The sequence below is a fragment of the Fusarium flagelliforme genome (genome assembly GCF_020744385.1).
Source record: "Fusarium flagelliforme strain FIESC 12 MPI-CAGE-AA-0113 chromosome Unknown B0J16scaffold_7, whole genome shotgun sequence".
Lineage (NCBI taxonomy): Eukaryota > Fungi > Ascomycota > Sordariomycetes > Hypocreales > Nectriaceae > Fusarium > Fusarium flagelliforme.
The window spans coordinates 2,336,546-2,346,614 of NW_025763509.1; the positions used below are offsets into that span (position 1 = coordinate 2,336,546).

Sequence of the window (10,069 nt, forward strand, 5' to 3'; positions counted from 1 at the left end):
AAGAAGCCGTAGCTCCTGGTATATAGGTCGTACGAGGAAAATATAGTAGGATACCTCGGAACGTACAGGGCATTCGGTTCAGAGCGAGGGTTCTACTGTTTTATTGCGCCGCTACCATACCAAGGTGTCTTGCTAACAGGGCTATCATCGAATCCTAGATTAAGAAGCAGTTGAGTTTGAACGCAACCTGGCATTGCAGTAGTTGCTGCAGGTACGTTCTGACTCTCCGTGGTAGTATCGGTAACGGTAGCTACTGTAGTGTCGGTCGAATTTGCAATGGTCACGGTTGTACCATCTCTACTGGTTGTGGTTTCAGTCGCTGTGTCAGGCAAGCTTGTCACAGCTGATGCACTGATATCGAGCGGGAGAGTTGTAATTTCAGTAGTAACCGTAGCTGAAGAGTCAGCGGTAACACGGTACGGTAGCTCATCGACTCCCGTAAGTGATGTGTTAGCGAGAGTTGTGTCGGTTGTCGTAGCGGTATCGAGCGAGAACGTCTCCGTATCAGTAGACCCTGAAGAAAAGGTCCAGGCAGTGTCTGCCGAGCTCTCAATAGTAACCGTGTAGAATGTCTCAGAAGCAACGATGGAAGGGGAGCCGGTAGTAAATGTAGACAAGCTCCCGACTGATAAAGTTTCTATGGAGCTGATCACGGATAATGACGTCGGTCGACAAGGGCTGGCTTCCACCCCAAGCAGAGCAACAGCCAGCACATTGAGAATCAAAGCACGAATCATAGTAACGACTGGATGATGAACGAGTGCGGCCAAAGACGCAAAATCTAAGCAGGATGTCTCCTTTTTGAATCCATTTCAAGCTTTGACTTTGTTTTTAGTGGCGCGAATTAGAGGCTTGACAGATGGTTATTGCCAGTAGTCTGGTAAACTATCGAGGTCGAGACTACGGATAATGCCCGGATGAAAGGACAGTGCAGGAACCAATCAATCGAGAGAACAGCTAACCGAGCATCAATTCAGCCAGGGCCCAGGATAGCGATTCCCCAAGCTTTACAACGCTCCCAATAACTTGGTATAAGCTCACTGACCTTTTAACTTAGCGCAACCTCTTTCTTCATAGTTGGCTTGTTAACTTCGGATTATATTCCAGACCAGGCCTTTCCATCATTTTCAAGATTAGAGGAACTGTTGCCAGCCAATTGATGCCTTTAGTAGCACTACCTTCTCACTGCCATATTGTCCAAGTCGCAATGCATTGTAACATGGAAGTAAAGTACTCTGTTGAAGCTATGCTCAGTGGACCAGGCTTACATGTCGTCAATTGGGAAAGGGTTGCCGCACCAGGCAGCGTTGCTCCTTTACCGGTGGTCCTTTCGGTTGGTAGCGGTACTCCCGGTTATTTCAGGTGCACTGCTCAAGGAAGCCGCGACAACAAGCTTGGTCATGTCGATGGCGTGGTGTATGATGATACATATAGCTTTACCGGCAGCCAGGACACTCCACTGCCTACGCAGACTCCTTCTTGAAGCGTAACGCAAGCGGCATTGTACTGAGTTTATCGTCGCTACCGAGGCATCAGAGGGAACCATCATCTTGAGATGAGACGGCTAGCTTGCGTTATCCGCTGGCGAGGCTGATGCCATTGGCATCTGGGCTTTCTCTCGGGATATGGAATAACGAGCAATGGTCAATGGATAACCGATCAACCCTTAATCTCATATCGTAACCTCACCGGATGCTGTATTACCACCAGAAAGCGCCGCTGGTTGCTCGCGTTCAACACATCCTCAGCCTCTTATAGTAACAGTACTGGCGAATATCAAATCGCAGGTGAAAGTCAAATTGACTGTATGCAATTCCAACGGCCGTAATTCGAATGGGTCCAGCCTTACCTGTCAAGGGCTATACTTAAACCGACTGTGAGCTAACGCCGAACGGACCAGAGATTAACCACGCCAAGCAGTGACATTCAACTGGGCAGGGCAGACTTAAACTCAAAACATTCCTGCTTCTGGAACGACTTCCGGGACGACAATCTACTTCGTCACAATAGTTGAGGCGATTACCAGCGTGGCTGGCAAAACGAAAACAGTGAGGCTATGATTACGACGGATGCACTGATGGATACAACCAACAACTGGTGCTGAGAGCACTATGACAAGTGAGAACATCGTCACAACTGCAGCTTCAGACCATTCAGCGACATATACTGCTGCTGGTGATGCCTCTCGAGTTGATAAGGCCCATGTCCGATAGCTGTACTTGATGTTACATTTGTTGAAAGCGACGGTGTCCCGCTGATAATAACTGACCTGTCTGTACTGGTGGATAGTAAGGTTTCTGAGGTTGCAATATCCGACTGGTGGATGTCTTCCACTGCAATGTACCGACTGCAGTCATTCATCAGCTGTGATTCAATTGGATTAGACAAACCAGACCCCAGAGCTCAACTAGCGCATACTCTTAAAATAAACCTTGAAGCTCTTGAGGAATGCTAATATTGACTATGCATATAGGTTCCAAAATAAACAAGATTATGCATGTCTTTACTCTTGTGTATGTATATTGCACTTGAAAACATGCATACGCATTAGCAGTCATTCTATCATATGTCTTTAAGCTTCGACACATGGCCGGGATCGACAGAATGATTTGCCGAAGATCAGCAGGGAGCTTCAGCCGCGCTGAGAATAGTAATAGATCGGCAGTTAGCTGCAGCTGTGCTAAGACATGTCAGCCTCTGCCTCGTTAGTAAGCCAATTATAGTGGTTTTACTCTAGAAAACCAAGTTAAAATCCAGCTATGCATTCGAAAGCAGTATAGTCTGAGTGATCTACATATCAAGGAGTGGCCAGTGAACAAGTCAGATCGTCATTATGCTTCTTGCTATCTGACTGATGATGACCTGGCTGAGACATTGTATCAGCGCAGCGATTATATTCTCTTATTGGTTCATCTCGCTCTGCTGTATTAGTTATAATATGACGTAGGAGAAAGAGCAAGGAAGCCAATGCCTTACTTGCGTGAAAGAACTATAAAGTGTTTAGTTCCTCCTCTCAGCTCTCTCTCCACTGTCTACAACAATTATCAATTCTGAATTCCATCTATCCTACATCCTGCATCTTCCGGTCTTACTGAACTCATTGTCGTCATGTCTTCCAAAGTATACGTTGGGCAAGTTTTGGCCTAGAATCATTGTCAGAATGTTCTACTAACAACATACAGCAATCTGGGCTGGAACACAAGCGATGAGACCCTCCGACAGGCCTTTTCAGAATATGGTCAAGTTCTAGACTCAGTAAGTCATATACCTTGGCGATACTTGGGAAATACTAATCTCAAGTAACAGATTGTGATGCGCGACCGCGACACTGGACGATCAAGAGGCTTCGGTTTCGTTACATTGAGTAACGGGTCAGAAGCTGAGTCTGCAATCAACGGTCTGCATGAGCAGGAGTAAGTACCCATTAGAGCTACGATGTTATTTGTTACTTATCTATTGCTTCCTAGACTCGATGGCCGCCGTATCAAGGTAAATCTGGCAAATGCCCGTGGGGGAGGTTCTGGTGGTTCTGGTGGTGCGGGTGGTGGCGGGTTTCCAGGTGGCTATCAGCAAGGGTATGGAGGTGGCTATTAACAAGACAGCGATTGTCGGGCTTCTGAATAATTGTCTGTGCAGAGTATCAAGTCTATCAAAGACGGATCTGGTATTCTGAATAATAAACAGATAACTTGATACCTTGTTCAACTCGTACTAATGTAGACTGCCCCTTTAGCATTACTGGCTGAAATGAGCTTTCTAGGGGCACAAGGTCTCTGCCTCGAGTGTGTTGCAAACGGCTGTAGTAATGTTACTGTTTATAATCGCTAACACCAGCTTGGGGCAATCTGCATGAATGTACGACAGGAGAGAACAGATGCAATATTGGGGGAGAACATAATGGATCATGCGATAAGATGAAACATCTGTAAATTGGTAGATCATCCCATGCTGCAAAGGCGTGTCTTTACCGGTGGTCCCTCGAAACATATAGCTACGAGGCAAGACATTTAATTTATTTTTGCATTCTTTGCGGCTCATTGTATATCACTAGGAAATAGGAGACATTCTCATTGGTGCTCTAATTTGAAAAAGTAAAATTGCTTTTTCTGGCGATATCTATGAGAACAAAGGAAATATGCAGATGGCCGACACTGTGAAGGGTTGCTTACCTAGAGTAACTGTAGAATGAATCGCCGTTTTCCAATCGAGTCCTCCTTAAGCTCGAACCGGCGATACTGCGAAAAAGAATAAGAACAAAGACAATAGACGGATGGGCAGTAGAGTAGATCCTGGCTCACCTCAGCTGTGGGGTTGAAAGAGGTAACTGAAGTTTAGAACAAAGGGAATATGCCGGCGGGCAACAGGTGAACCGTAGGGTTTATATTGGGCGACTGCACTTATACCATCCTCTGCCTGGCGCAGAAAACAATAAACGCTAGTATGTTAGCGACGAGGAAACACTGGATGGCAATCCACATGCCCCGGAGGGCAATGCCAAGTAAGGCGCTCAAAGTCTTGTAAACAACGGTAATGATAATTCCGATGAAAGTAAAGACTGCAACATAGGTCCAATAATGCCAGGGCTCGCAAAAGAATCTCATGGCATTATTGATCCATTCGAGAACTGCGTAAAGGAACTTTACAACAGTGAAGAATTGACCGAAGGGAGGCATGATGGATGATTGATTGCTGGTCAGAGTGTTGGGTAGTTGTTAAGAAGCGCTTCGTTGTTGGTTGGGAGTTGGTAAAATACCGGTTTGGTATGGGTAGGTTTGGTGAAGTTGCATATTGACAAGAGTAGAGGGGTATTTAAACGGCCAGAACTTAGGATGTTCATACCTTGAGATTTGTTTGTTCTCAAGTGAACAAGTTTTACAAAGAGACTTTATTAGTTTTTCATTTTATTGTGTGTATTCAACAAAACAAGTAGTTGTTCTGTCTCAATATACAGTAACAGCATACATAACAACTTTCCCCTTTACTGTTTTACTTAAAAGCAAAAACATCAATCAAGCCAGATAAGCTACTGACAGACCTGCAATGAAAGCTACAACAGCCAGGAGATTGTTACAACAACAACAACTGTCTTGAGACCCAGTGAAATAGCAATTGCCACAGCAGTTACACAAGTCGACCAAGTAAACACTTTAAAATCTAGATAGCCATTCTGTATTCCATTAGGTTTAAGCAGTCGGGTGTGATCAAAGGGAATTCGGATAGGACAACAGTACAACAGGAGGCTTTGACGGATCTGGAAATGGTAGGAGGTCTGCAGCTCGCTGCAGCTGTGCTGAGACATACCTACCCTTTACTCAAAGGTAGGCCAATCATTATAGCAAAACGCTTACTACTTGAGTTAAAGATCAGCTTACAAGATGCAAACAGTGTAGGTGGTACAATCAACCTGCCCAGGATTGGCTAGCGATAGGTACAGCTCATCATTGTACTCCAACCTAGCAGTAGCTCGGCTGAGATCTGAAGTTAATGCAGTGAGGTTGCCTTGTCATTGGTCCAGCAAGCCGCTAAGTCTTGCTTTACTGTAGCTGTATTGTATGGAAGGCATGATGACGTAGGGAAAGGCTATAAGGTTCAATACGTTGCTTACTGAAAGGAGGGGATATAAATAATCTAAGCTCCTCCTCCTCGTACTCCCTTACCTTTCAGCACTTACTATCCATCTACTCTGTATCTTACAATTATAATTAAATCCTTGCCAGCATGTCTACTAAAGTATTTATTGGGTAAGTAAACACTGGTTTGAAGATTGTCTTAAGAGGTTTATCTAACATTAACTAGGGGTCTAGCTTGGTCTACCACTACTGAGTCGCTCCGAAGAAAATTCGAAGAATTCGGGAAGGTTGAAGATGCTGTATGTTGCCCTTGTTTGATATATATCAGTGTACTGACTTAAGACAAAAGATAGTAATGACAGACCACGAAACTGGCCGGTCAAGAGGTTTTGGCTTTGTTACATTTAGTAGTTCTGATGATGCTATAGCTGCCTGTAACGCATTGAATGAGCAAGAGTAAGTCCTTATCTTGCTTTTATTTTATTTGTTTCAAAATGTTACTAACCTTTATGTTTATCAGGTTTGAGGACAGGCAAATTAGGGTAAGCCTTGCAACTGGACGGCTCGGAGGGAACACAGGAAGGCAGTAAGAGCTGTATATTTCAAGCAGTAACTATACTTTACAGAGTAGTCCGTTCGTTCTCGAACATAGCGTAGTATACATGTATCTATGATTCTGTTCGGTGTCATGCTAGAGTTGTCCCCAAGAGTGCGGTCTAGACTCCTTGGCGTTAGCTCAAGCGAAATGATTCCCGTCTCGCTTAGCATCTCAGCCTCTTCACTAACCCAATCCATCCAATACACCCAGAAATAGCACAGAAGGATCAGAATGAAACCACTTTACATTCCTAAGAAGCAATCAAAATCCACCTGCAAGCTCGCAATCGACCCACAGTGTCCCAAATCCTACTTGACTCCGAGGTATAAAACAACATTCAGTAAGCCTCTTCAATCATCGTCACTCAACGCTCATTACTGTATTTCTGCAAAACACTACACTCGTTACAACTCAAAATGGCTCGATCAATCGCCCTTACCGCACTTCTCTTCGCTCTGCCTATCGCAGCTGAGATCAACAACACACCTGTCAATTCTGCCACTCCCACCAACGACATGCAAGATGCGAGCTCGTCGGTCGAATCCTCAATCACCTCCCTTGGACACACTATCCCTATGACGACTGCTGCCCCCGAAGAAACCCTGAACTCGGACGATGTTACCATGATTGTCTACTCCACCCAAACTTCAGGTCATGTGGTTAATTATCTGGCATCGGCATACACTCGGGTGAATGGGACTTGGCCTGCAGCTGCTCAACCGACCGAAGTTGTCGACAATGCTGGATCTGGATTGATTGTTAAGTCTGCCGGACTTGTTGGTGGACTTGCTTGTGCTCTTGCCGCATTGCTCTAAACATATTCTGTTGGAAATGCACAAGGACATAGTTATTGCCGCTTCAGCGTATAGTTAGCCCGCTGCTTTTAAAGCTGTATTGGTCCCTTGCTGTAGTAAGGGTTGCGTATACTTTCTCTTCTTACTAAGCTTCTTACTACAACCCATTTATGAGCATCTTGCAAGATTCTTATCGTCAATGCTTCAATCTAGACAGAAACCTCAATTACTGGGTACGCCCGGATCACTTTGTGCTTTCGAATGCGATAAGAGATAAGGGATAAGGGATAAAGTTGAAGATACAAGATAAGATAATTGTAATCGATTATCGATAAATGATAAGCAAATAAATACTACATCTATTTTCCAGCAGGACTCTTCTGCACGCCAACACCCAGTCATTGACTTTGTTAATGAGCGCAGTGTTTGCGTTCAGCGAGAAGCCCCAAGAAGGTAATCAGTATGGACAAATTATTACGAAATTACATAGCAGACACATCAAGTGACCAAAACCCATTCTTAATTCAATGCTGTTCTTCTTTAAGACTCACCAGAAATTGTTACGGTATCTACCCTACAAGTTCAACTTACTGTAACAGCACAGCACGATTTCCCAGTCCGGTACAAACAGTGGAGTGTCTAAGCGCTCAGGCACATCAGTGGAGTCCACAAGTGTGTCCGGCAAGACAGACAACCATGGAGCGCAATTCCGCGTCTGGGCCGAGAGGCTAGCAGGGGCATCATGATTCATGCTCCATACTAGCTCCCGTGCATTTGTACCGGCACAGGTCTGCGCTCTGGAAAATGTTAGTGAAGGTGAAGACTGGAGATTGGCCCCTGCAGTATCCGTAGAACACGCGATCAAAGCGCGCTGTCCCAGCCTCTCTCCGTTCATTGCCTGGTCGGCAATTGGACACAGATGCGATGAAAGGATCGCGCGCTTGTGTGATTCGCAATTCATATTACGCACAACTTTGCTTAACCTTATTACACACAATATGGCAATCACTTTTCCAAAGTGACATTACTCTCAATTTGTGAGACCAGGCTAACAGGCCACCAGATAGACAGCGTCAACACACAACTCCTTTTTGCTCCAGTGTGACCTCAATCGTACCAACTGTAAATGCTTCAACTTAGCATCAGATATTGTCCTACGCGTTATTAGTGTATTAGAGCTCAAAAGGTATAATTGTAATATTAATGGTAGGTAGTACTTGTTGGCCACATTAAAGATATAAGATCAGTTGCACAATTTACACTAGAGGTTTTAACACAGACGTAATGCTGCAGATTGTAATAGCGTTAACCGTACAGACTCCCATTGGCCAACTATAACTTTACAATCTTTCCCCGGAGTATGGACCAGACGAGCCGCTCCGATGTTTCCTCCACTTAGTGAAACGCAGCTGTAGATCCACCTTTTACACTTGTATCTACTTCTACTCCATAGTGTAATTGCAAGGAGGCACTATCTGTGTCTGCAGCTGTACTAACAGAATTTAGCTTGAGTTTACTCGTCGAGTAGTTTATCAGTTACTGCCAAGTGTAGAGCTCAACAAGAAGAAAACTCAATTCACAGTCTAAGCGAGGATCACAGTGTCTCAGTATGTCACTCAATACACGGAGTAAAACAACGTAGTCTGGGATATAAGACTTAAGCGTGAAAAATATATCACAGCACAGATATTTCATCTCAAATTAATGACGCAGGGATTGACCCACGTGTTCATGTGATCGCCGGACGTTTCAACTGTTCTTCTGATAAGGCTGCAAAACAAAGCATAGACCACATACTAGTCTGCACACCTTTGAGCTCAACTCAAGATGATTGTTCCCGGTGCCTGAGCGCAGCACTGCGGAGATTTTCTCAATCAAGGTAAAACACCAGACTTTAAATCTTGCAATAGTATAATCTACATCAGCTACGCTTACCATAGCGCGACAGATATCGCTATGATGTTTGTTTCAAACAAAGGACCAGCCTTATGCGAAAGCGTGCTTTCCTTCCTGTGGTCCGAAATACAACGGATGAGATCGTCGCGCTAGCCCAAGGCTCAATTGACAATCTGGAAACATAAATACTCAGTTCTCTGCCGCCATTCATCAATTATTCTCACAGCAATCCATTCATTCAATCAGTCAATCATTCCATTACATTCTTTTCACCTCTTCAACAACAAACTTTTGTCACTCCTTGACTCTGTCTACTTCTTTCTTCTTTACTTTCGATACCCTCACCTTTTCTCAAAATGAAGTTCTTCACTGTCTTCTCCGCTATCCTTGCCTCTGGCACCGCCCTGGCTGCCTCTGTTCCCAACAGTATGTTCATCTCTCTGGTGTTGAAGCCCATTCTAACATCATCCAGCACGCAGTGTCTCTTCCAACCTTGCCACCCGAAACGTTGAGGTCCAAGCTAGCCCTGAGACCAGGGACGTCAAGGTAATTCTCTTGATCCAAGACACTGAGGAAGCTACTGACTGACTTAACAGGATGACATCACCTCTTTCTTCGACTCTATCGTCCCTGCCTCTGACGAGAAGAGCCAGACTCCCGAGGAAGTTGAGAAGCGTGATGTTCTTGGAAACATTGTCGGCGGCGTCAAGAGCCTTGTCCCAGGCGCTGTAAGCACATATCCCGCCTTTCTCATAGAGTGTTCACTAACCCATCTCAGGAAAGCACAGACTACAACCAGCTCATCAGCCACGGCTTCAACGTCACTGCTGAGTATGTCGCCTCCATCGATCTCAACGCCAAGCTTACTGCCGGCATCGAGGCAGTTGCCGGCAAGGTCACCTCCGTAAGTCATTCCCACCAAGTACATAAGACACATACTAATGCATTCACAGAGCATTCCCGGAGCTTCTATCATTACATCTCTTCTCAGCGGCATCAAGCTCGCAGTTGGCAAGGTTGACTTGAACGCTTGGGCTTCAAGCGGTCTGGCTGTCGTTGGCAAGTTCGTTGCTTCCACCGACTTCAATGCTGCTGTTACTACTGCTATCAAGTTCTGCAAGAGCATTGCGGCTCAGGTCTCTGCTGGTTCGGCTTCGGCTTAAGCTGAAATGATTGGATGATTGAATGATACCTGGGCGGGTACTAGGTAG

At 45.1% G+C, this 10,069-nt stretch overlaps 4 protein-coding genes across 4 annotated transcripts; all 4 read left to right on the forward strand.

The window, feature by feature from the left end:
- Window positions 1-3,040: 3,040 nt before the first annotated feature.
- On the forward strand, window positions 3,041-3,758 carry B0J16DRAFT_349423 (uncharacterized protein). The gene is made up of 4 exons (XM_046128904.1): window positions 3,041-3,131; window positions 3,183-3,255; window positions 3,307-3,413; window positions 3,468-3,758. Exons 1-4 carry the CDS (start codon window positions 3,109-3,111, stop codon window positions 3,592-3,594), a joined length of 330 nt encoding a protein of 109 aa, XP_045979340.1. The 5' UTR covers window positions 3,041-3,108; the 3' UTR covers window positions 3,595-3,758.
- A 1,960-nt stretch (window positions 3,759-5,718) lies between these two features.
- Window positions 5,719-6,160, forward strand: B0J16DRAFT_388830 (uncharacterized protein; the record flags this gene model as incomplete). The annotated part of the gene is made up of 4 exons (XM_046131776.1): window positions 5,719-5,741; window positions 5,797-5,869; window positions 5,920-6,026; window positions 6,091-6,160. The coding sequence occupies 4 exons, from the start codon at window positions 5,719-5,721 to the stop codon at window positions 6,158-6,160; spliced, it is 273 nt and encodes a 90-aa protein (XP_045979341.1).
- A 319-nt stretch (window positions 6,161-6,479) lies between these two features.
- Window positions 6,480-7,457, forward strand: B0J16DRAFT_349424 (uncharacterized protein). Its single transcript, XM_046128905.1, has one exon. The coding sequence runs from the start codon at window positions 6,585-6,587 to the stop codon at window positions 6,981-6,983; it is 399 nt and encodes a 132-aa protein (XP_045979342.1). The 5' UTR covers window positions 6,480-6,584; the 3' UTR covers window positions 6,984-7,457.
- Window positions 7,458-9,017: 1,560 nt separating this feature from the next.
- B0J16DRAFT_375731 (uncharacterized protein) lies at window positions 9,018-10,021 on the forward strand (the record flags this gene model as incomplete). The annotated part of the gene is made up of 5 exons (XM_046130718.1): window positions 9,018-9,284; window positions 9,331-9,404; window positions 9,455-9,586; window positions 9,637-9,762; window positions 9,812-10,021. Exons 1-5 carry the CDS (start codon window positions 9,215-9,217, stop codon window positions 10,019-10,021), a joined length of 612 nt encoding a protein of 203 aa, XP_045979343.1. The 5' UTR covers window positions 9,018-9,214.
- Window positions 10,022-10,069: the final 48 nt, after the last annotated feature.

What these genes read in the sequence shown, in the direction of transcription:
- B0J16DRAFT_349423 (XM_046128904.1), top strand. Translation starts at nt 3,109, where the DNA reads ATGTCTTCCAAAGTATACGTTGG. An exon ending in TCTTCCAAAGTATACGTTGG is followed by an intron (nt 3,132 to 3,182) that starts GCAAGTTTTGGC and finishes AACAACATACAG; the next exon opens with CAATCTGGGCTGGAACACAA. An exon ending in ATGGTCAAGTTCTAGACTCA is followed by an intron (nt 3,256 to 3,306) that starts GTAAGTCATATA and finishes CTCAAGTAACAG; the next exon opens with ATTGTGATGCGCGACCGCGA.
- B0J16DRAFT_349424 (XM_046128905.1), top strand. Translation starts at nt 6,585, where the DNA reads ATGGCTCGATCAATCGCCCTTACCGCACTTCTCTTCGCTCTGCCTATC.